Genomic DNA, 25,395 nt, shown 5'->3' on the forward strand with positions numbered 1-25,395 from the left:
GCGCAACACAGCATAGCATAGCATAGCATAGCAGCGATTTCCCTTGCGACGACCCAGCCAGCCCGCATGTTATATAACCCGAGAAGCATAGATTCGATACTTGACTTACCTCCCTACATATCGTATGCCGTACCTACCTACTCATTGCTGATAATTACTCGCAGCAGCTCACCGAGTGAAGCGAATGGAAAGGGGCCCGGGCTACTGGACTGGTAGGGATATCTCGGTCGAGGATTTGGGTCTTGGTCCAGAGTTTGGATCACTCTCTGCACTGCGGTCTTCGGTCAGCTGGTGCTCAATATCGTACAGCGTTCATGTTTTATGAAGAGGGTAGAGCGGCTTCATGAGTATGGTGCTTCGGGGGCCGACAAGCGGTGTACGCCTCGAGAGAGGGCTGGACAAACTATAAGAACACCAAGAGCTTGGCTCGGTGTACTGGGAAAAAACGACGCCGATTTACTTCGTATAATGTGCCCGGGTGAGTGGGACATTAAAAATTGAAGATCATGACTGCCGTTCATGTCCGAAGAGCTTGGCTGGTGAGATGCTGAGAATCACAAAAGGATGATCAGAATATGGGCAGATTGTGTTCATTTTTTACATAGAACAATTATCATACACTGAAAAAGGGCGCCCGCTTCTCCCTGCTCAAATAACAATGGCCAGCTCTGGCCTATCCATTCTCTCGTCATCCAAATTAGGGTAGTAGGGCACTATCGCATCAGCCGATTGGACGTAGCAGTCGTTATATAGTCTCTGAAAAGTTGTTAGCATTTGATTTTCAATGTAATATAAGGATTATGGAATTATAACTTACCCAGTAAGGTTGTCTGACTTTCCGTGCTGGATGGAAGAGTCCAGCCCAGACATAATTCATGGTGAGACCAGGTCCAACAGCCATTCTAATGGCATCAATGGCTTCGATAATACGGTCGATGACGTGGGGACTCGTTTCGAAAAGGTTGGGGTAGAGGAGATTAAGGAGATGGAGCATGGCGTCTTCACACCCAAGTCCAACGACACCTAGTGCTACATGCTTAACAACCGAGGCGGCTGTTTGCCTATGTACTTGGTCTCTATCGATGAGAGCATCCTCGAGCAAAGGCGTCACCGCGTAGACATAATCTTTGGCCATTTCACCAATATACTCAAAGAGGAAAGAGAGTGACTTGAGAACACCATTCTGGACGTTCAGTTCGGGTACTCTGTATTCGTTCATAAGAGCAGGAAGGACGGTGAAAGGCGCGCACGTCTCGGCCACAATTCCTATAGCGACGGCCGTGCACACGCGAGATTGTCTTTCTTGAACGCGAAGATTGTTGAGCAACGTAGCAAGTACATCCTGAGGACCGATGGCCTTGGCAATGAAACCGAAAGTGTTGTTGGCAGCTCTTCTGATGCCCTTTTTATGTGCTTTCAGCATGTCTAAAAGTTCAAAGCAGATTCTCATCCATTCTCTAGCATTGACACTTTCAGGACCGCGGTCTGCAATACGTCCGACCAAATCAATGGTGTTTTCTTGCACCTTCTCGTGTCGATTTCGTAGAATTGGTGTAAGGCGGGGAAGCAAATCCTTGATGGGTGGTTGCATCTGACTGATACCAACAACTGTGACAATAGACCGCAGGGCTCCAAGAATAGATCCAAGAACTTCGGGATATTCTTCTCCGAGATATTCGTAGAGGACAATACCAAGCTTGCCCATCAAAGCATCCTCACCACATTGTTTCATGACCATCGCAATGCGGGAAATGAGATCTGCTGCTTGTTGTCGGACGGTAGCAGATTTATTGTTCAATCGCCAGAGAATTGTGCTGACGATTTGAGGGAGATATGGCTTGCATCGTGTGCCAAGAGCATTTACCACAGTGCCGAAGCCGTTGAGCATAACAATATCCTCAACACTTTGCTCCTGGAAAGAATGCAGGATACCGTCAATCAGACGTTCTTCGAGCCGCTCGCCAATATCTGCTGCACCTAGACTGGCAATAACCTTCTCTACTGTTTCCACTGTCATCTTTCGGTAAGCCTCACTCTCATCCTTTAGGTTGTTGACGATTCGCTCCACAATCTCTCCTACGCCAACTTTTTGGCCTATGTCGACTGTTGTTTCAACAACCTGTCGATAATTTCGCTTGTCCAAAGCCATTCGTCGAACCCAGAAACTCTTGAAAAATTCATCCAGAACATGCTCCTTCAAATATCCAGCCGTTACACCATCGGTCCCGGCACATTGGGAGACCACTTTAAGGACAACCTTCTTCATTTCCTCATCTGGAGACGAGAATTCTCGCAAGAGAATCTCCATGATCTGACTGGTATAGTAATTGGCATACTCCTCGTCCATGAGTGGAATAATGTAACCGACGGCTTTGAGGAAGCCTGCCAGACCTTTGCCTCGTTGTTTGCGGGCTCCTGTCCAGAGGGGGTTCAAAATGTCATCGAAACTCTCTATACCATAAGGGTTGGCCGCTTCGGCTAAAGCTGCAATAGCTAAACTGGTGACAGTTCGCACTTTCGTCTGGTCATCGTTCAGGTTGCCACCAATGCATTCAACCAGACCCTTCAGATGTGGAAGCACTGCACAGCCCATCAAGATTGGAATCTGCTGCACAATCTTGACACCAGTGTGTCGTGCTTGCCATGACTTTTTACTCCTGCAAACAGCACGTAGAAAGGGAAGCAGGGCTGGAATACCAAGAGCAGAGGCAACCACGGCAAAGGCTCTCGCGGTAGTATTTCTGACATACTCATCAACGTGATCGATATCCGGTCGCATAGTGCTGATCATATGCGCAAGACCAGCAGCCTTGCTAAGGTTCGAAATGATTTCTCGGCCTTCAACCCGTGCATAGTAGTCCTGGTCGATGAGCAGCGGCTCAATAACGACTAAAATCTTGTGCACATAAGGTCTGACAAGGTCTTCAAGCTTGTAAAGAACTCGATCAATAACTTTTACCAGTAAATGGCGCTCCTGATCTTCCAGCGTCTTCTCCATGAGGAGAGGAAGAATTTGATTGAACAGAGGTCCGGCACCGAATTGGCGCGCGTTGTCTGTGAGTTGTCGAAGAGCTGTCTTCCGCATTGGTGGTGTGCCATTCTTGACCTTCAACAGCAGTCTCATAATCTTTCTTTCCTTCAATTCCTCTACACTCATAGTATTCTCGTCACTTCCGTCTGTCAATTTCCCGAAATACGCCATGTCTTCCGCCTTGAAGAATTGCAAATCTCCTACTCCTGGGATCTCTGTAGGTAGTTGTTTCCCCATGCTTCTTTGGCTTTCCGGGTCCTGCATCATAAAACCACCAGCGCCGCCCGCGCCAGCGGGAGTGGCCATCAGCTTTTGGGAAACTGTTCGAATAGGAGCATAACCAGGAGGGGGCTCCAGAATCTTGTAACCTTCTGTAGGCAACATCAAGTCAAGCTCCTCATCTGATAAAGGGGCGTTCCTTGCCGAGATATCGGTTCCAAAAGCCGTGGGCATAACTGGGCCACCACCCATCTGCGAGGGGTGCATGGGTGTGACGAGCCCTTGATTTCCCATAGGTGTAGCAGCTGGAGCTTGGTCCCATCTAGATCGCCGTCGAGGAGTCTCATCCACAACCGCACCTCCTACAGCAGGCGTCTGATCCCATCGTGAGCGTTTAATTTTAGATTCCGAGGGTTGCACTGCTGTAGAGTCTGTAGAATCGGCTCCAATATCCCATCGTTGTTTGCGCTTACGACCGGCACTTACAACCTCTGTCGATCCGGCCTCCTTATTTTCCTTGTCGCTGGGCGAACCACTACCTTCTCTCGAAAGGGTGGCTTTGTGGTGAACAACTTCTCCATTTGCTGTCTGCTCCTCGATTTTCCTCTTGACTCTCTCCTCTTCTCTCTCTAGATCCCTCCGTGCCATAATCTCACGGTAGCTCTCACCATCTTCCGCTGCTCCCGCTTGCCGGTTTGCTGCGAAAGGGTCAGCCCTGGTGGGTGTCAGAACACGATCCAACCGTCGTTTTTGGTAATCAGTCTCCCGATCAGCAATTTGTCCACTCTTTTCTCGACCTAAAAGAATATCCTCTTCCTCGACCCCGTTCCCATGGGCGAACTCATTTATCTGCTCATTCGAAGCCGTATATTGTCCAACTAGTCGTCGACTCGTATCCGCTTCCATGTCCTCATCATCATCATCGCCATCTGCAACAGCTATGGAAGTGTTGTAGCCCGCAAACTTGTCACCGCCATCGCGCTCGTAGAGGGTAGTATCGAATGTGTCCGTTAAGGACGCCTTCGTATCATTATCAGTTCGCTGAGTTGACGGATCAAACGTCTTTGATCCCTTCTTACCAGCAGAAGCGGCATTCCGCTCAGCCTGAAGCTTTCTGATTGTCTCAAAGTCGGCGTCAGACATGGCGGCTTGGATGGTTGTTGTTTGCGATCTGCGCGTGAGATGATTGTCAAATTCGTTGCGCATCAAAGTGAAGTCGGTTTCGTTAGCGTATAAGTCACGTGCCGTATATAGGAGGCCGAGGCTGAAGGTGGCGCGATTCCTTTGGTTTGTGATGTGCGCAGGGTTTCTGGTGGATTACTACTGTACTGGACAAGATGAAACATATAAAAACTTAAGTCCTAAAATACGCATTCCGAATACATGTCGCAAATATAACAAATACCCTGTGCTTTATGAACTTCCCTAGTTTCATCACATCAAATCAGCATTATTACTCCTGGTTAGCATAAGAACTACCTTGGTCGAGCGCTCGTTTCTCTTCATCTACCAATTAATGTTACAAGTTTATCACCCCCTAAATTGTCGTCGTAGATAGAGCAAGGTCGAAAGTTCTAAGCGCTAGGTCACGTTACCACGTAGATTGTTTGACCACTCCAGCAATTAAGGACAATATATATAGATAGCGGATAGGTTCGCTCGGCACTTTCTACGGAGTAAAAACTTTGGATCCCTTCTTCCTTCTCAAGTCTCGTAACGATAGTACAGAGCCCTTCTCAAAGTCCGACAGCGCACCCCATCACCACAAACCCCATATCAGCATCTCAGTAGGACGCCCTTAAGCCACCACCATCAATGAGAAATCCAACAAGAGAGAAGGGTTTTAGCTGGCGCTTGTCAAGGTCTATAAGTTGAAGGATAAACCGCGATAGTGCGGCGGTAAAGAAGGGAAGACAGACTAAAGAGAGGAGCAAAGGGAAAGCAGCAAAAGAAAGGGCGAGAATCGAAGTGCAAAGTCATAATTCTGAATGGTAGGTCTACATTGACCCACATAATAACGCGAGAGCCAGTGTCTACACAAGCATGTATCAGAAGGACAATTAGAACATCTCGGTGGAATGTATTTTATGTCGTAATATCCTTTCTATAGGCAATGCCAGGTTCAGTTCAGGAGTTGGAGAGAGTATTGAGCTCGGGTATACTCTCCCTATGAGAATGTAACTTTTTTAAAAGACGCCCAGAACTTTCTTAACTCCCTTGCACCTTGAAGGTTCGCCCACTCGCCGTCTTTCGCTCCTTTTCTTCGTTCTCTGGCCGTGCTCGTCGAAGAACTATGTAACCCTAGTGTTAGAGAAAGCCCAGTTTGCTTGCGATATTGCTTACCTTGTAGGAAGTCGGCTGTACGTCTGCGCATTCTTGAGTGGATATATGCCTAGATAGTGTTAGTGTTTGGTACAGATAAACTAGACCTCGGACATATACTTTCGAAGCCTTGATGTGATAATGGAAGTAATCCCGGAAAGTCTGAATGTGTGAAATAACGTCGTCTCGCCTCTGGCGAGTCAAGTGCCTTGGGAAAAGGACTGCAAGGGTTAGCTCAAGCCGTTCATTTGACTTTGCCGTACTCACCAAAAGTTACATAACCAATCTCCCCACCACCGTTGTTGTTGACACCGGGTACACCTTGGAGTTCAAGGGGAGGATCTGTCCTAAATAATACCTGAGGAGCATTCTGGATAGCTCTCCTCCGAGCATCAACGAATTCTTGAATGAAAACCTTGCCAAAGACTCTATCTGTCTCCTCTCGGAATATGGTGCTGAAAATGACCGTGACTCGATCATGACTGGCTTTTATGTAGATTGCTTCTTCATCACGGTAATGAATGGCCTTGACTTCACCGCCTTCCTGAACGCCCTGAGGGGCCTCCTCGGATGTGAATTTGGAAGCTTCCTCAGATAATTTGTGATACTCATCAAATGCATTCTCAAATGGTGCTGCCATTGCGTTACGTTTCAGTAACGATACTCGACGAATCAGGTCATCTCGAGCTTCTTAGTAGCGCCCATCGTTAGCTGGTACATTGGCACAGAACCATTCGAGTCGCACCTTTATCATCTGGGAGACTGTCCAAGTCAACCTGAACAGAGAAGTTGTACCCGGCTTCCGGCGCAACGACATAAGGGCCATATTCCCGTTCTAGGATTTGTTGCGCGCCGTATTTCAAGAGCTCATTGTAGCATCTGACTTGAATGGAAACCAAGATCTTCGATTTGGTTTCGGGAGTTGAAATATGGAAGGTAACACCGTCGAAGTCGGAGACCGTTTGGTCTATGTTCACAGGCGGGGCCCTTTGAAAGGCAATTAGCATGGCTTCGATTGGGTTTGGGGAGGATAGAGGGTAGGTACCCCGAGAAGCGCTCTGTCAGCACAGACTGGATCAGCACGTTTTGATAGTCGAGAAGAAGCATTTTTGCGGTGTGTGATATGCGTTGATATGTATTCCCACTCCCACCACTGGTTGTCGCGATGTTCCCTCTGTTGACTTAGAAGTTGACGATGAGGGATGAGGGACAGATGGTGGGGCACATACGCAGCCTAGCGTGACAACAAATACGCATATTCGCTAATCACGAGAACAGCGAAAAGTCGACCCCCCTGATAACGAAGTCCTTATCGAGAGGTAAAAAAAAATTAATTGTTGCCCAAGTTAAAATCTTCAACACCATGTAAAGATGGTGAAATCTTACCTGTAAGTCCCAAATCCTCAGGGATATGACTCATCTAGCTAACCCCGATTGATACAGAAAATACGAGCACTCGAAAACCTTCGGACTCGTCAGTTCAAGCACCTCTAATGTGGTCTGGTCTGCCGATGCGACAAACTCATCGCGGAGTACTGGATCAGGACGAGCTGTTGTCGCCGCGAACGAAGAAGTCCTATGCTGGGATATACGGAAGGGAGAGTTGCTAGGTCGATGGCGGGACAGCGATTGTAAATCCCAAGTCACAGCTCTTGCGCAGAGCAAGTCAGACCCGGACGTTTACGCCGTGGGCTACGAAGATGGCAGTATACGGCTTTGGGACTCCAAAATTGCTACTATTGTAGTCAGTTTTAACGGCCATCGATCTGCTATTACTATCCTTTCCTTCGACAAGTCCGGCGTCAGGCTCGCGAGTGGGTCCAAGGATACAGATGTGATAATATGGGATTTGGTTGCAGAAGTTGGCCAATACAAATTAAGAGGCCATAAGGATCAGATAACGGGCCTAGAATTCATCCAACCCGAAGCACAAGAAAATATTGAGGACGACGCAGAGAATGTTGTTTCCCTCCCCAGAAATTCCGAAGATAGTGAGGGATTCCTCCTCACGACTGGGAAAGATGCTCTTATAAAGTTGTGGGATCTTACATCTCAGCATTGTATAGAGACGCACGTGGCCCAGACGAATGGAGAATGTTGGTCTCTCGGTGTTTCGCCTGACCGCAGTGGATGTATCACGGCTGGGAATGACGGGGAATTAAATGTTTGGTCAATTGATACCCTCGGGCTTTCGAAGCTATCGGATGAGGTAGATGCTGCTACTGGAAATCGATACCTTCACAACAGAGGGTTATTGCACCGTCAAGGTAAGGATAAGACCATTGAAGTGAGTTTTCATCCTCGGGAAGATTACTTTGCTGTCCATGGGTCAGAAAGAGCAATCGAAATCTGGAGGATCCGGTCAGGAGACGAGGTGAGGAAGAGCTTGGCACGGAAACGCAAGAGAAGACGAGAGAAACTCGGTTCGGCGGCGGGAAAGTCGGATATTGAGGCAGAGGTCGATGAGGATATTTCAGCCGCTGAGATCACCGACGTCTTTATTCCCTACGTTATAGTGAGGACTGGTGGTAAAGTTCGCTCGCTCGACTGGGTCCAAACCAAACGGTCGAAAGCTATCCAATTGCTTGCGGCCACAACGAATAACCAATTAGAAGTCTACAACATCCCTACGAAGGACAAGGCGAAGAAGACCAAGAGCGACGAACTTCCAGATTATTCGCGAACTCTCTCGGTAGAAATGCCTGGTCATCGAGCAGACATCAGAGCCGTAGCATTAAGCTCAGACGATCGAATGCTAGCATCCGCTTCAAATGGTGGCTTAAAGATATGGAACGTTAGGACAAGGAGTTGTATTCGGACTTTCGAATGCGGATATGCTCTATGCGTTGCTTTCCTACCTGGCGACAAGATTGTGGTAGTCGGCACCAAATCTGGAGAATTGGAGCTTTTCGATGTGGCCTCTGCTGCCATGCTCGATAGTGTGAAGGGACATGAAGGTGCTGCTTGGACTCTTCAGGTACATCCTGATGGAAGGTCACTTGTATCGGGGAGTGCAGACAAGACGGCCAAATTTTGGAACTTTGAAATCGTGCAAGAGGAAATTCCCGGAACGAAAAGAACCACGCCGCGATTAAAACTCGTCCATACAAGAACTCTCAAGGTTTCCGACGATATTCTCAGCTTGCGCTTCTCTCCCGATTCGAAAATGCTTGCAGTTGCCCTACTAGATAATACAGTCAAGGTATTCTTTGTGGATTCGCTGAAGCTTTTCTTGAACCTGTACGGGCACAAACTACCTGTTTTGAGCATGGATATATCTTTTGACAGCAAGTTGATAGTCACCTGTTCTGCTGACAAAAATGTACGTCTTTGGGGTCTGGATTTTGGAGACTGCCATAAAGCATTCTTTGCCCACCAAGATAGTATTTTGCAGGTCGCCTTTGTACCTCACAATCAAGATGGGAATGGACATCACTTTTTCAGCAGTAGCAAAGATCGAATGATCAAGTACTGGGACGGCGATAAATTCGAGCAAATCCAGCGTCTCAGTGGCCATCATGGGGAAATCTGGGCTCTCGCAGTCAGTAGGACCGGCGATTTTCTGGTTAGTGCGAGTCATGATAAGAGCATACGAGTTTGGGAACAGACAGACGAGCAGATCTTTTTGGAAGAGGAGAGGGAGAAAGAACTCGAGGAGTTGTATGAAAGTACTTTGACTACATCACTCGACAAGGAGCAAGATAAAGACGACGAGACCGCGGAGGTTGGCACGGCAGGAAAACAAACCGTCGAAACCCTGATGGCTGGGGAAAAGATAGTAGAAGCGTTAGAAATTGGTATGGCTGATTTGCAGGTCATGGAAGAGTGGGAAGCAGCAAAGGTAGCACAGCCAAACGTTGCACCTCCATCTCGGAATCTACTATTCATGGCTTTGGGGGGAATCAGCGCCGAGGTTCATGTTTTGACGGTCTTGCAAAGAGTCAAGGCTGCAGCTCTCCAGGATGCTCTGCTGGTGCTTCCCTTTGCAACCGTCCCGCCACTTTTCACGTTTCTCAACATCTTCGCAACAAGGTCGATGAACATACCGTTAACCTGTCGGATCTTGTTTTTTATGTTAAAGACCCACCATCGACAGATCGTGGCTAGCAAGAACTTGAAATCGCTCCTAGATGGGATTAGAAGCAATTTGCGGCAAGCGCTGAAGAGGCAGAAGGATGAGATTGGCTTCAACCTGGCGGCTTTGAGGGTCATTGGTGCTCAGATAAAAGAAAAAGGGGTAAAGGACTATGTCGATGAAGATACCTGGCAGACAACGGACAATGCAGAGGGGCAGAAAAAGCGGGGCTTCGTTCAAGTATCATAGATGTAGATTTTTGAGCAAGGTTTAAGGATTTACCAAACTAACTTGTAAATCTATGAATATTTCACCCGGCATTAGACTTGGTAGAAAATAAGAGATAATTGATACCCAAGATCTCGGCACGGTACGGAATACCATTTTCCGGGGCCGGTGTCGTTTTCCGAGGGGTAGTTCGGGTAAGAAGTGGGCCTGTAAATATTGTGTTGCGTTGCATACAGTAGCTTGCCGAGGCTCTTGATCCCTCCCAACTTGACTTGACTATAGCTCCATGCCCCTCAAAATGCAAATTGCCCGTACTTGTACGGTTCCTACAACCTCCCTGTCTCTGATTACTTCGCATTCGCAATGGCTGGCGCCGTGAGACAACCCATCGACGTCCAGTCGCTAGAGCGATACATCTCCAAAAATGTCCCAGAAATTAAAGTTCCCATCGATATCAAACAGGCAAGTACTATACGCATCTTTATCGCTCAACTTATTCCGTACTTCGTTCTAATCAAATTCACAGTTCGGTTTTGGACAGTCGAATCCAACGTACCAACTCACCGCGAGCGATGGTGTGAAGTATGTGATGCGGAAGAAGCCTCCGGGAAAGCTCATCTCGAAGACGGCCCATCAAGTCGAGCGGGAATATCGTGTTATACATGCCCTAGAGAAAACCGATGTCCCTGTGCCAAAGACTTATTGTCTATGCGAAGATGACAGTATCGTTGGAACTCCTTTCTATGTTATGGAGTTTTTGGATGGAAGAATCATTGAAGACCCTACAATGCCGGATGTTACACCTGCCGAAAGGACGGAAATGTGAGTCAAGATACTAGTCCATGCTATTCGAATTCTAAGAGTATTCAGGTGGCACGACGCCATTCGAACATTAGCTAAGCTACACCGCATCGTAGCAAAAGACGTCGGTCTCGAAAATTACGGAAAGCCGTCAGGCTTCTACGATCGCCAGATTAAAACTTTTGCGACCATCAGCAAAGCACAAGCCGAGACGGTCGATATTGAGACGAAAGAGGCCGTGGGTCAGACTCCACATATCGACGAGATGTTGACCTATTTCAGAGATCGGAGGTTTCAACCCAAAGATCGGGGAACTCCAATCCATGGGGATTACAAGATAGACAATTTAGTTTTCCACAAGACTGAGCCTAGGGTCATTGGGATCTTGGAGTAACATTGTCCCTCTTTTAACCAATGTGGAATTATAGATACTAACAACGTTATAGCTGGGAAATGTCAACAATTGGCCATCCACTCTCTGACTTGGTCAATCTAACGACACCTTATTATCTCAGGGACGCACCTGAGTTGCGGAGTTTGCCAGCTTTCCAAGAGGGCAAATTGCCTGGGTTGCCTACCGAGAAAGATCTCCTAAGATGGTATGCTGAAGTTGCTGGATGGGACCCGAGCCCGGAACTGACATGGGGAATTGCTTTCGGGTTTTTCAGAGCGACTTGTATCTATCAGGGCATTGCAGCACGCTATGCCGTCAGACAGGCAAGCAGTGCCAAGGCGCAAACCAATGCCCTGGCAAGGCACCCGATGGGCGAGTTGGCTTGGGTCAATGTGAAGAAAGCAATCCAATCTTCGAAAGAAAAGGCAAAATTGTAAGCTGGTAGGTATAGATATGAAAACATGGCTTCACAGCTGGCAGAGTTGCTTTTCGTCACTCTTGAATCGCGTGATATTTGGCTTGACATGATTATCCATTGATTAACCAGGACTTTGGTGATAAAACAAGGATACATTGACCTCCATCTTATTGAAATACGGGCAAGTGAACTCTGGAATTGAAATATCTTAAGTCTTATTGCTTACTTGTTTGCAGTAGAAATGGATCGGTGTTTTTAAACCTTGTAGATACATTCCTGCAAGGCCCTATCTTACCTAAAGGAGTTTGAGCAAGTTGGACATTGAGTTCAGTATACCTTATTGGTGAAAATACAATTGTCAGTTTGTCGACTAATAGTCGGTTCATTGTTCTTTGCGAAGCGAGCGAAGAAGGAACGACCAACTTTTACACCTCTGTCTACCTACTCAAACACCAAGCGTCGTCACAAAAACAAGGTGACAACCAAAGAGAAGTGTTATTTAGGATATTCCAATCGCATCATTTCTGGACTCCACATCCTTCCTTGACATCCCATCTCGGCAGAACCAAACATCTTTTCGAGCCCCATTTTCCACACTCGCATCCATCTCCCACAACTGCCATCGAAGTTCGATCTAATCACCTCCATGACGGCTTTGGCAATGGCAGATATAGAGAATCATCCTTTTAGGCCAAGAGCCGACAACTCGAGGATAATTACTAGCCTCGTCCTTGGTGTATTCCTTGGTATTCTCCTCTTCGCATCCACTATCTACTTCTTCGACAAGTATATCCGGCCAAGTTGCTTTCCCAACCTACCCCCTCTCAATGAACCCCTCGAACCTCGGATAAGAGAACCATTCGCGGAGATTGACGAGGAGCTTGACACGCTATCTTAAAATCATTGATCTGTATGTCAGTCACGACATGCACAGCGAAACGAAGGCTCAAGTAAGCGAGTTTCAAATTCCCCAACCAACGCCATGAATTCATTCCTGTACATCGAAAAGGCCAGCACGCTCTCAGGGCCTTCTTCTCATACCAACAGACAGAAGAAAATCATCCACGAAAGGCTTCCTGTATCATACCAGAAGTAATCAATCTCCGAACCAGAATTCCGGCAATAAAGTCTACATCATCCTTCTATCAGTAAAAATCACCAAAAGTCCTTCCGGTTCAATCAAGCAGTCAGTCAGTCGCGTCAAACAAACACACACCGACCCCAGCTTCCAAAACTACCTACCTACAAACAAGAGCCATCTTCAGCGCCTTGAGACTTCCAATGAAATATACTAGCGGTAAACAACAACCCCAACCAACTCCCACTCCCGCTCCCACTCCCACTCACACTCCAGCCTTTAAGCGTAAAAACTAACCCACCATCCTTCTCCTCCTCCACAGAATTCCAATACCCAGCCTCTTCATCAGCACCATGCTATGCACCTTGCTATGCATCCAGCATCAACATTCTCCCGGTTTCCTTTTACAATCATTCCGCCTAATAGTAATCAGCGTTTCAACGGGGGAGGGGGGTGAGGAGTAGGGATGAGCGTGAGCGTGAGCGTGAGCGTGGGCGTGATGGGTGAATGACTAAATGAATTAGCGATCGGGATAAGGAGGTGGAACTGGAAATGGAGGTTCGGATTTTGAGAGAGTACTGCAGGAAAGTTCAAAGTCTGGATACAGTAAAGCTTTATCCAATTCATCAGTAATGTCAAGTGCTGTCTCCGGCTTGAGTGTTATGGTTCGCTACTCGCTCCGTGTTTGACTCTTTGACTGACTGTGATGGATGGATGGGCTGGAAAGGAGAGATCAAGCGACCGGATCATTAATAATACTGTATGTAACTCACATTTCCCTTCCAAAGCATCAGCCTTCTTAGAGTTCGCTATCAATCGTCATACCGTATGTATCGTGCTGTTCTTCTTTCTTCTTTCTGCTTTCTGCTTACTCCCCACCACAGTACTTGTTAAAAAAAGTTGATGTTTTTCAATATTTATCAGTTGGTTTTCTTATTTGCAGGGCTACTATTAAGCTACCTTATACTGACACGCAACAAACAATGCAATATCCTTGTCTTCAATAAGCAGAGCAGACCACCCCTTCCCATAAGCGCCCGCCCATCTACTCATTAAATGCGGAAATTAAGAAGCCCACTCGAGAAGTATGCAGATTACTTGCTCCGAATACGCCATGCCCGCCCGACCTGACCGTGTCCCATTGCTTGCTGTGGAAAAGGAGAAAGTGCAAAGAAATGATGTGTGACGTGTAGAATGATCATGATGAATGAAAAAGGTTGCCGGTTTGCTGAAAGTAGTCCGTATTGGAATGTGTTGCAGACCTAAATTAAAGGTTGTTAGTGAGACCATCTCGGCTGAGAGTTCCCATTCATGTTGCTATGGAGCTCATCTCGCGACCCATAGTGTGATTCGAGTCGTTGTTGGAGCTCGGCATATGATGTTGCGTGTGCACTCGCATAGTTTCGAGGTCGATACGAGTGGCTTGGTTGCCTCGAGTGGCCCTCAAAATTAACGACACGAGAATCATGGGAAGCGGCAGAGATGGCCGAGTCAGATGGCGATGGGCTCCTCCGATTGCCAGATGTATGGTAATCCCACTGTTCACCCAAAGACCAAGCCAGTCGACGTTGTGCATCATGCAATTGTTGTTGTCTACTTCGCTCACCATTGCTCTCACCAGAGCCATCTACAACTGGAGGCGACGCTTCTTCTGAAGATGCTGACAATCGGTTGCGTGGAGGAGTAGTTTGTGTCGTGCTTGTGTTCGTAGCTCCACTGCCTTGTCTGCTTAAACTAGGTGTAGATCGCCGTGCGGCATTACTAGTGCCATGGTTTCCAGTATTACCTAGGACTTGCACCCGCTGTGAAGCGCTTGAGTGACCTGCAGTCGGATTAATGGACCTGACGGAGCCCACTGAAGTAGGGCGGCCTGGTGTATGAGGTGCCCTGTTGCTTCCGACCCTTCCTCGGGCCTGCCGGCGCCTACTTTCAGGAGAATCGGCTGGAGAACTTCGACTTGGTGGCGGATGGTTGAACACGTCCGCAGACGTCCTGGATAGCATGAGCTCGTATTCTTGTGCGCGCTGCTGGCTAGATGATACACTTCTAGTCAAAAAGTTAGTCAAACCCTAATCTTCACCTAATCTCCTGTTTGCCATTTACCTGCCAACATCATCAGGGAATGAGTACCGAGATGGAAGAGCATGTCGGCTGCGGTGACCCTGAGAGGCTAATATTGTCATACGTTCTCGTTGGAAGATTTGTGCTGCTCGCATCGACTCAAGAGCAATGGTTCTTCTATTCGGTACTTCTGAAGGGAGTGTATCACGGCAGTATGGACAGCTATCTGAATCCTCGAACCATTTTTTGATACACTTGTCACCGAAGGTATGCTGACATTTTGGAAGTCGGAGTGGAGTTTCGGTAACTCCCTCTGGATTACTGACACCCATTTTGTTATAGCAAATGGAGCATGCTAGTGAATGTTAGAGAGGTTTCTGTAATCAAGTTTGAAAGTACTATTGATTGAAACAGGTCCCACATAGTCCAAACACCTGCTAGAAAAGAGGATTTGCTGGAAATTTGAGTACAGGGCAATGGCTTACTATCATCTTTGAGATCCTCCAGGTTGACAACTTCAAGACTGGCAATAGCTTCTTTGGTTGGCACCTTTTTGCCACTTACCAGATGCCCACGGTACGCAGCGATCATCCGCTCATCATCCGCTCCAGCTCCTGGACCAAAATATAAATCACGGCGCGCGTCAAGCTCAGCATCCAAATCATCGTCCTCATCCGAATCCCAGAGATGATGGCCTCGTCTCCGAGGAGGGTCAATCCAGGTACTCATTCGATTGGCTCTCGCCACTCTTGACTGTGCTATTTTTGATGTTAAAAAGTAGTCTTTCAAAGTGATAATATGAGTGCTTACCATTTCGCAATTCCGTGAGACTCCCTGGTGGCATAAGACCGTTTCGATTGGAAGCTCCAGGAGCAGCTGGATTATCTGTTGGCTGCTGCGGGGAATTTGATGTAGTAGCCGAGCCACGGCTTCCCCGAGTAGAAAGGTCTTGAGCAAAGCTTGGTTGCTGTTGAACAGTCGAAGTATGCGTTGGATTTGAAGGGAATGACAGCTGCGTCGAATCCGCTCCTGCTGTAGGTATCTGAATGGAAAGTCTATCACTTGGTTCCGCAGCACTTCTACCATTTAGTTGAGCTGTGGGCCCTGCATAGGTACTGCCATAGCCGTATGCCAGACTGTGGCTCTGGATATCCCAGCTTGCCTGTTGCATATTGCTTATTGACCCAGGCTGCGCTCTGTGGTTGGAAGGAGCTTGTCCTTGTCCTTGACCTTGAGCCCCAGGCTGTACGTCACCAAATCTATGCCAGTTTGGAGTGAACCCTCCCGCACCCCATTGCGGGAAGCTCGATTGGTGGTTCTGAGATGAGAATGAGGGTCGGCTCTGCGAATTTACACCGCTGTATTGGTGCCATGGATTTGAGAGGTTTGTGAGGGTATCATGGACAGGGTCGTAATGTCGATCGTGAGCTTGAGAAGTCGAGTTTGTTGGAATCGACGAAGGCTGGGACGGTTGATATTGACAGCCTGGTGCAGTATTGGGAGGCTGTTGAGGATCATCCGTCGTCCAGTCCATCTCCATCACGATCAACCCCGCACTGGACCTGCACTGTAGAAGGGAGGAATAGCCCCAACGCAGCTCTGTAGAGATGTCGTGCTCAGATACGATGCTCAATTTGCGAGTTTGTTCGACGAGGCAGGTTAAAGTAAAGGGCGGCAGAGATCGGGTGCTACTTGAGGAGGTCGTCGCTGGTAGAGGTGGGAGTTGGGAGTTGCAGGATCTCGGTACGAGTGGTGTCGAGAAGGAAGTGGAAAGGGCTTGGAAAGCAGTGTTGCCCAAGGGTTATATGTTGAGTCGAGGACTGATGGGTTGGTGAATGAGAGGAGGAGGAATGGGAAGCGGCAAAGGGATTAAGTTGGGTAGGGTACAGTACAGTACAGTAACTAAGTCAGGCTGCTGGTCTGTGATCAACAGTTTAACAAGAGAAGGCCGAAGCAAGCGTTAGGCTGTCATGGTCCTGTCCTAGAGCAAGCACCAGCTGAAACAAATGTAGGACCGGGTACTGTAATTGTTTCTCTCGGAGTGGATGTGTGCGAAGGAATCCTGGTATTCTATTTCTAGGATATAACAGATTCGAAGGTGTCTGAGTGAGAGACAAAGTTGGGACTATTTGAATCCGTCTTCCCCTCCTCCCTCGTCACTTCCATGATCATGGCATGGACAGCACAGCTTCAGCTTCAGTCTAGACTATCTAATCAGTCCGCACCCCACCCCTCACTTCGCAGCCCGTCGATTTAGATATCCCGTGGTGGTCTCTTTGATTCGAATTCCAAATGCATCCAACACAAAAGTCAGTAATACCGGTACTATATATCTATAATATACTTTCCACTCCTCTCCATTCCATTCCGAACTCTCCGCCAAACTGCATCCGTCAGAACTGTGACGATATATGTCACTCTGACGGTGACGGTCAACTAGCCCTAGCTCCCCTCCTCTTATCGATTACACAGTGGAGACTACTACTACCTAGGTAGATAGCGTAGTATCGTATCGTATCGTATCGTATCGTATCTACCTTACTGTAGCATATCACCATCGCGACACGATCACTATCACCTTCACCTTCACCTTCGCCTGTCTAGGTGCCCAGCCCAGATACCTTATTCACCCTACGCCCGCAGAGGAAGGAATAAGCTACCAACTTACCGCCTTTAGCCTTGGGAGCGAGCGAGTGAGCGAGTGAGCGTTTCAAGGTCAAGGGCAAGGGTCCAAGTTCAACCTCCGAATGCGAGAGTTTATTAGGGAAGGTTCTCGTGAAGGACAGTCAGAAGTCAGAACTCCTGTACGAGCCTGAGAAGAAAGAAACAGAAGGGACCTAGGTAGGTAGGTAGGTAATCTCACCTTTAAAAAGTCTTACTACAGTACCTCTTCCCTACCAATTGATATTGCCTTGTTATAGAGCCTCTTTTAATACCCAGTCCCGTTTCGCCCGACTTCTGTCTCCAATCAATCCCTAGCCTGTATTTCATGCTACTTTCCACAATTTGCTTCAAAGACATCCAAGACTTCCAACGACGAATGATAATAGACCGCCCGGCGCTGGAGTTCCTAGATGCAGCGCAGCGCAGTGCATTGCAGTACAGTCTCGGACTTGCTTTTTAGAGTCAATCTCATTTCACCTGACACGTCGGCCGCCCCATCACTATACAGCAAAGTACATAGCATAGGTACCTAGGCCTAGGTAGGTACATATGGGCTAAATACCACGGATAAGACACCTACAGTACCTCACCATGCGTCCTTCTTTCTGTACCTTAGCTGTGCATACGAGAGACAGCCCACAGCACAGCCTGCAGTGAGCACCTGTTTAAGACTGCAGCATCCGATACTAATGCCTTCCCTTCCCTTCATTCTTCCATCTATTACCGTGAAAATCCCAAGGGTCTCACGGGATCATGCATGCCTCAACGGGCACTCGGAACCTCCACTGTACTCGTTTCGTCTCGTATCCTACCAAGAACTCTCGCATCGCTTCCCTGTCTCGGTGAAGAAAAGCGAGAAGAAGCCTCAGAATGCCTTTAATCCTAGCCAACCCAACTACGAGTACAGTACAGGCTACAGGTAGGTAGCCAGTCAAGTTCGCATGCCTCGTACCTGTAATTTTACTGGCCTGGTCCCTACCTACACTTTCACATGTATTGTACAGAGGGCAGCGCCACCCTCCTCTTTCATAGGTAGCATCCAGTAATAATTGACTTTATTCTTCATCGGCATTGACGACGAATCAGAACGAACTGCTGATATCGCAGCTACTTGTACTTAAGTAAATCAGCAAAAAGTCTTCTGGATAAAAAGCCCTGACCTGTACTTTGACCAAACCGACACAAATGCCGGTAGCAGAGTACATGAATGCAGTGCATTGCATTTCCTTCCCGCGCAACGCATGCGTACCTTTAATTACCCACGTAGGTCTTTGATTTCAATTCTATTCATGCTATTTTATACCGTTATAGCCATTGCTACAGGGGACTCTTTAAACCCCTATACTGTTCTCCAGAAGATTTACGCCGGCCAGAAAACTCAATCCCAAGTCCTCACTTTTTATTAAGCTTGTATTTCCCCCCCACCAGCTCCAACTCCCCATCTGCAACCTTCCGCGCTAAAAACTCCCTCAACTCCTCGTTGCTATACGGGAAGCCGTCCATTATTAACATCTTCAGCGTCATAGCAATCTGCTGCAGCGGCATCTGGCTGCTGGAGTTCTTCAGCATGCTCTGGATGAATTGCCAGTACAGCTGCATCTTCTCGCTCTCAATACCATCTTTCTTCAGCTGTTTGCTCTCATCATCCCCATCGTTATCATTTGCCACCGAGGAAGCAGCCGCTTGTGCGTTGGACCGCGCGCGGTCTTCTTGGTTCAGCGTCTCGAGAACGGCGAACGTGGATGGTGATACTTCGTGCAGGACTAATTTGTTGACCCAGAATTTCAGGGCGCTACGTACTAGGGGCTCCTCCATTTCCAAGTGTTCGACGAGCTGTTCTACGCTGTGTTGCGGTGCTGTTTCGTTGTCGCTTTGGAAGGCCCAGATGACTGTTGCTTGCCAAGTGTGTACTTCCTCGACGATAGTCCGGTCTTCGAGCTCCAGCTCAACGGTTGCTTGGCCGAGGGCGTGCAGCCAGGTCAGTTTGCGAGACGCTTTTAAGGATGCGAAGCCTTCTTCGTAGCGTCTTTGGAGGGCGGCGATTTCGGAGGGGACGAGGAAGTTGTCATCTTGGAGCTGCGGCCAGAACAGGCGTGACAGGATCTTTGCGTTAACCGAACACTTTTCAACAGCCTCTTCGAGACGTGGGCCGCCTGATCTCCTCGTTTGACGGTGCTCCTTTTCAGCTCTGTGGGATAATATTGCAGCCTCTTCTTCTGATGTGATGTTCAGCTTTTGGTTCTTTCTAATCAGACCGTTGACTCTCCCGGAGTCTTGGATATCCTTTAGCATAACTTCGCATGCCTGGAGTGGTGCTTCTCCGAAGCGGACTTTCAGCAGCTCTAGCACTTTGATCTGGAAGTTATTAGTACAGCCGAGTTGTGATAATACTTTAAGGCACTTACTTCTCTTTCAAATGCCCCGTCATATTTCAGCATGTTCTCTCCAATAATGTTCTGGAACTCTTTAATAAACACATCTTGGGTTCCAAGAGCACCAATCAACGTCCCGATGATGTCTGCATTCTTAGACCGCTTGTACCCAGGACCAGCATCTGCAGGATCCGGCACCCATTCCATGTCATGCCAATCCAAGTCCTCATCATTTACTCGTTGTTCAATCTTCTCGGACACGTTGTTCAGCAGGTGCGCCAATTCTACCAGCTTCTCTACACTGGTCCCTTTTTCTTCGGAATCTTCAGGATCGGCAAGGAGCCCGGTGATGATTATCCGCACTGTGTCCTCACGAGAGCAGAGGTACAACTGGAGCGGGTATGCAACTCTATCTAGGAGAACCTTGGAGTTATCAAGAGCATGAAATGACCATATCATAGATATGTATGTTTGTAAGATCTGTAGTGTCGATGCTCCGGGGTGCAGAAGCTTTTCGTTCAGAGTATTTGCAAATGCCTCTGTGAGATGTAGTCGTCTTTGTGGTGTAGTAATAGCTGTTCGCAGATCGTCCAGAGCCCCTCCGCTACGAGGCCAATTTTTAACAATATCGAACAATTCATTGATCCGAAGTTCCGCTAGGCGTCCGATACCCATCTCCTTGTACTTTTCCTTGTCTCCCCAGCTGACTTGGGTTCTAATATCCAGTACACTAAGAACTTGAACAGTAAGTTTCGCAAAGCGGTTTTCGATCCATTCGCAGAGATTCGTAACGCATCGTGATGGTGATGAATGGTGCGCTGCTCGTGGGAGAACGACTCCTTCTTTTCCAGAGCTTCCCGTAGCATTATTGTAGGAAGTTCCATCTTCAGAGTCCCAGAGGCCCTTGCAACATCGATAAACGTACTTGGTCATGGAATTGTTCATTATTTCGGCGAAAGCGACTTGGAATTTCTCTCCAGCTAAGCCGACATTCCTCAAAGATTCTACCAGTTTAAGTATTTGTCGGCAAGCCTCCTCTGAGTATGAATCTTCTGGGACTATTGCACTATTCTCATTTCCATTGGTGAGAGGTAAACCCAAAACTGTGTAAATATGTCTTTCCAAGAGTCCCCTCAAGGCTGCTGACAGCGGTTCCATGACCGATTTGCTGATGATAGCATGAAGATCTCGACGGAATTTTGCTAGAATTGGCATAGAGGTACCAGGCGTGGAGATATCCATGTGCTCCTTCAAAATCGCTAGTCCATGCAGATATTGATGGTGGGCAATCTCTAGAATCTTTAGGCAGGATCGGACGAAGACATCTGGAGCTTGAATTCTTCTTGAATGGATTATTAAGGGAAGAACTTGATGTAGAAAGTGACTCCGGACTTGCTGAGAATGCCACTCAAAGATGTCTTCAGTGTCTCTAGCGAACGGAAGGCGGTCCTGGGGATATAGCACGTTATCTAAAGAATGGTCAAAGGCTCCATCAAGTGACTCCTTTTGGGGTTGTAGCGGCACAGTCGCATTCAAGTTTTGGGGGAAGTCTGATAGGAGTAGAGCATGTGTGACAATATGCCATGATCGGTCCCATCTGACCTTGTCCTGGACATAGCTTGATTCTTCTTGGGAAAGGCCTCGAGGGTCGTCTCTGTGATTTGACGAAGATGACGCGGGAAATACGTGACTAATGTCGACCAGAGGTCCTCCAAATCTTTGTCCTGGATCAGTAAATACAGTGTCCGGTGTGGCATGTGGAGTTGGTTGTGAGATTTCTCTGGCCGCAAACACGGAATTGAAAACGCGGTTTTCGCGCGTGCTGGAGCGAGGGTTCGTCATCGTGGTGGGCTTCTATGGGCTCGATCATAGAGAGGCCTCACGCGCAAGTATATCGCACGATTCACATGATTTGGCAAGTCCCATCGCTGTTGTTGGGTTATGTCTGAAGGTTGAAACGCCTTGAAGTAAATATTGAGATTCACGCTCCACGTGATGCGATTGACTAGGGTGTCACCTTAAGCTTTAGAGGAAGGTACGACAACCTCATCCACCCGCAGTCAACACCAGAATATCTTACCACCTCTATTGCAATCGTGCTCTTCATCTTCATGGGTTTAGAGAAACCTAAAGGCACCGCTCCTCAGAGATGGATACTACGAAACCCTTCTATCAGGAATCCAGATTCAATCCAGAGTCATATAAGATCTTACTAGGGATAAGCCAGAGTCACTACAGCTAGGTATCCTCGTGTGAATCTCAGGATATTTTCTATTATTCATCGCTTGAGGTCATCCTTGTATATAAATAATTGTGGTTCTGACTGATATTTTTTTGCATTCTCCTTTAATCCGCATTTCGTGGATCTTGCACTGTCTCCCTCTAAGTAGAACATTTTATATTTGGGGAAGAACTTTCGGGAACATCTCCTAAGATCTACCTTTCCCCACAAGTGTCACAGAGTCTGCAGCTAGGTGTGTAGCGTAGTGCTCTTCATCATTTTACTGTCATGAGTTGGCTATCCCCGTCTGTAATTCGCTCGCTGTCTATTACTTTTTGCTAACCATTCTTGTCCACGTACGGGGTGACTTGCTATACGAGTACAAAATCTTCAATCTTCCCCGCATTTGGCATTCTTCAAGAGCTCACGACTCATCAGAATGGACTCGTTTTCTGGGCTGCGATGGTCAATAACCCTCGCTTCCTTCGTTCTTGTCGCATTACAGTTATGCCTCGCACAAGCACCCCCACAACCCGAAGATATCGGGACCAAGGGAACATCCTTCCTCGATCACGAGACTCCAATCAGTCAATTCTGGGGCAAGACATTTTTGAGAGAGAACATTCCTTTCATTGACATCCCAGACAAGACGATTCAAGATGTCTATTACTATCGTTGGTCTTCACTTCAACGCCATCTCAGATATACCGTTGCCGGGACTGGATATATTTTGACCTAGTTCTGCCAACCAGTGGGCTATGCCCAGGCTCTGAATACTATCAACGCGGCTGCTGGTCATCAGATTGATGAAGCAAGATGGCTTCGGGGCAAGTTTTACGTGGATGATTACATCCAGGCCTACACTCGTGGTCCAGGAAACACTACACAATACACACATTGGATCCTGGATGCTCTTTACAGGAGATCCAAAGTGGATGGTGACAAGCAGTTTGCCATTAACCAACTAGCAGATATGGCTCGATTATGGGGTGAGTGGGACTATACCTTCGATACGAATGCCGGCTTGTACTATTTCACGCCAAATTTTGATGCCCAAGAATACAGTCTTCCAGGGTTTGTTGTCGCTCCAACTGGCAATGACAAACTGCAATATGATGGTCCAGACACGTATCGGCCGAGTCTCAACGTATGCATAAGCTGCATTAAAACCTAGTAACAATCTTTCACTAACTTCTTCTAGGCATACATGATTGCGAATGCAAGAGCAATCGCCGCAATTGGCAACTATGCCGGCAACTCTGAAGTCGAATCCAGTTTTACACTGATTGGATCCAATCTGGAAGCAGCTATGAACCGTCACCTTTGGTCTCCGGACCAAGAATTTTACGTGGATGTGATCCGCCCAAACAACCCAGATCTGAAGCCGATAAGTGGAAGAGAAGAAGTCGGTCTCTACCCATACCGCTTTGGTATTGGGCTTGAGTCCAATCACAGCAGAGCGGCTTTAGCTTTATTCGATCCACAAGGCTTTCAAGCTCCGTATGGACCAACCACCCTGGAAATAAGAAACCAATACTATACAGCTCAAAAACCGACAGGTTACTGCTGCTTTTGGCAGGGACAGGTATGCAATTTCCAACCTTCATTTTCCAGGTCCAAGCGAATTCGCGCAAGTACAGGTCTCTCCCCAGAATGTCTGGGGAGTACTGAGACAATAAAGCCTTCTCGATCAAACAACACTAACCGAGAACTTGCAGTCATGGCCATATTCAACGGCCCATATCCTCAAATCTCTTGCTGCCATATACCGGAGTCCTAATTCGCCTATTACGGCTGACCAATATGTGCAGACTCTGAGCACATATGCCACAACACAGCAAAAGAATGGAGTGCCTTATGTTGCTGAGTCTCACTACCCTTTCGACAACTCTTGGTCGTCAGATTCTTCTAATCACTCGGAGCACTACGATCACTCTACGAACAACGACGATGTTATCACTGGGCTTCTGGGCATCGCCCCACAGTCCAACCATAGCCTTTTGGTGTCTCCAATAATGCCTAAAGACTGGACATTTTTCGCGATCGAGAACTTTGCCTACCATGGACATTTAATTACTGTGCTCTATGATGCTTATGGTGAAAGATACAAGTGTGGAAGCAGTTTCTGTGTATTCTCGGATGACAAACAGATCGTTTCGAAGAATCTGACCTCTCCCATCCACGAGCTCATCTCTTTGCGTACTACGCCAATCGCCTCTGTAATTCCAGTAAATATTGCTGCAAATCCCAACGGACTCGGTTACTATCCTATGGCTAATGCATCATATACATTTTACACGGATAATCCTTACAAAGCCATTGATGGCTACTTGTTCTACGATGACATCCCTGACAGTAAGTAGAAATTCCTCCATACATTTGGCATGCACAATACTGATTGTAACTTAAGACCGTTGGACTAACTATCAGTCAAATTCCTTGAATGATACTCTCCAGGTCACTTTCGCTCGGCCACGAACCATTTCTTCCGTCACGCTTGCTCTCTATTCAGATGTTGCTCGCGGTGGTGGTGTCGATGTTCCTGCTGCCATAGAGATCTACGGTTCTAGTGGGTTGATTGCAAATCTAACAAATTCAACCTTGCTCCCAAATGATCGCAATACATTTTCCTTCAAGGAAACCAAGACTAGCTACGTAGCTGTCAACTTGTTCAACCGTCCAAACAAGGCCGTCGGGGTCTGCGAGCTGGAAGTATGGACTCCGCCTATTTCAGGACCGACTTATTATGCGGTTGATTCTCTCTTGACAAACGCAGCTGTTGTCAAAGATGCCGCTGCATCCATTGGAGCTGTGGTCGGGCAATTAGCTCCTGAAAGTGTGGTAGCATTTTCCGGCATAGAGTCTGGTGGTGGAAAAGCGAAATTGGCCCTGAGTTATTCCAACGTTGGCAGTACTGCTGTGAACATAGATGTGAAAGTTAATCAGGTTCGTCGGGTTACATTGAGTTTGGGTGGAACCAAAGGGACATATGACCTTGAAATGATAGAGGGCCTGGATCTGGAAGCGGGGATGAATTTTGTTACTTTTCTTGGTGGATCTTCTCAGTTGAGAATTAAGTCGATCGAAATTGAGAATTAATCATCGCGATAAGGCCTGGCTTTGCCAGATTTTTACATGTATTTTCAAATGAAATATTTTTGACCTACACACAAGGCTTCTAGTTTCTATCGAAGACATCATGCTCTTGCAGTCCCTGGTGGTGGATTGATAAAGCGGCACCAATTCACAATGCGCCAGGCGGCGGGGGCCACTAAAAGTGGATGATAATCAGTGCCGCCTTTCTGAGTCCAGCCCCTCCCTATCTTAAAGAACAAAGCCTATCGGCCAAAACCGAGATAGGCATAGATAAGGTCCTCCCACTCATGAACCACCACAACACTCAAGGGTGGGAGATGAAGATACCTGTCGCGATGGTCGAACTTCTTTGATACTAGCAGGGCTCTTGCTTCACGTTCGTTAGAGAATATTAATTGGTTGTCTACGAAAGCAT

At 47.5% G+C, this 25,395-nt stretch overlaps 6 protein-coding genes across 6 annotated transcripts; 3 read left to right on the plus strand and 3 right to left on the minus strand.

Moving 5' to 3' along the window:
* Positions 1 to 648: 648 nt before the first annotated feature.
* On the minus strand, positions 649 to 4,393 carry prp10 (U2 snRNP component; the record flags this gene model as incomplete). The annotated part of the gene is made up of 2 exons (XM_031145498.1): positions 649 to 756; positions 818 to 4,393. The coding sequence occupies 2 exons, from the start codon at positions 4,391 to 4,393 to the stop codon at positions 649 to 651; spliced, it is 3,684 nt and encodes a 1,227-aa protein (XP_031009234.1).
* A 1,065-nt stretch (positions 4,394 to 5,458) lies between these two features.
* Positions 5,459 to 6,679, minus strand: arc2 (Actin-related protein 2/3 complex subunit; the record flags this gene model as incomplete). The annotated part of the gene is made up of 6 exons (XM_031145499.1): positions 5,459 to 5,541; positions 5,594 to 5,642; positions 5,693 to 5,793; positions 5,840 to 6,262; positions 6,318 to 6,559; positions 6,618 to 6,679. 6 exons carry the CDS (start codon positions 6,677 to 6,679, stop codon positions 5,459 to 5,461), a joined length of 960 nt encoding a protein of 319 aa, XP_031009233.1.
* A 264-nt stretch (positions 6,680 to 6,943) lies between these two features.
* On the plus strand, positions 6,944 to 9,896 carry SPBC3D6.12 (putative WD repeat-containing protein; the record flags this gene model as incomplete). Its single annotated transcript, XM_031145500.1, has 2 exons — positions 6,944 to 6,960; positions 7,016 to 9,896. 2 exons carry the CDS (start codon positions 6,944 to 6,946, stop codon positions 9,894 to 9,896), a joined length of 2,898 nt encoding a protein of 965 aa, XP_031009220.1.
* A 342-nt stretch (positions 9,897 to 10,238) lies between these two features.
* Positions 10,239 to 11,507, plus strand: IBR3 (putative acyl-CoA dehydrogenase; the record flags this gene model as incomplete). Its single annotated transcript, XM_031145501.1, is given in 4 exon segments — positions 10,239 to 10,382; positions 10,402 to 10,697; positions 10,746 to 11,066; positions 11,123 to 11,507. The coding sequence occupies 4 exon segments, from the start codon at positions 10,239 to 10,241 to the stop codon at positions 11,505 to 11,507; spliced, it is 1,146 nt and encodes a 381-aa protein (XP_031009219.1).
* A 7,176-nt stretch (positions 11,508 to 18,683) lies between these two features.
* On the minus strand, positions 18,684 to 21,505 carry ANAPC2 (Anaphase-promoting complex subunit; the record flags this gene model as incomplete). The annotated part of the gene is made up of 2 exons (XM_031145502.1): positions 18,684 to 19,646; positions 19,697 to 21,505. 2 exons carry the CDS (start codon positions 21,503 to 21,505, stop codon positions 18,684 to 18,686), a joined length of 2,772 nt encoding a protein of 923 aa, XP_031009212.1.
* Positions 21,506 to 22,323: 818 nt separating this feature from the next.
* Positions 22,324 to 24,983, plus strand: LHYA1_G000511 (uncharacterized protein; the record flags this gene model as incomplete). Its single annotated transcript, XM_031145503.1, has 5 exons — positions 22,324 to 22,558; positions 22,637 to 23,031; positions 23,086 to 23,469; positions 23,603 to 24,239; positions 24,295 to 24,983. The coding sequence occupies 5 exons, from the start codon at positions 22,324 to 22,326 to the stop codon at positions 24,981 to 24,983; spliced, it is 2,340 nt and encodes a 779-aa protein (XP_031009213.1).
* Positions 24,984 to 25,395: the final 412 nt, after the last annotated feature.

Source organism: Lachnellula hyalina (assembly GCF_007821495.1).
Source record: "Lachnellula hyalina strain CBS 185.66 chromosome Unknown contig00007, whole genome shotgun sequence".
Classification (NCBI taxonomy): domain Eukaryota; kingdom Fungi; phylum Ascomycota; class Leotiomycetes; order Helotiales; family Lachnaceae; genus Lachnellula; species Lachnellula hyalina.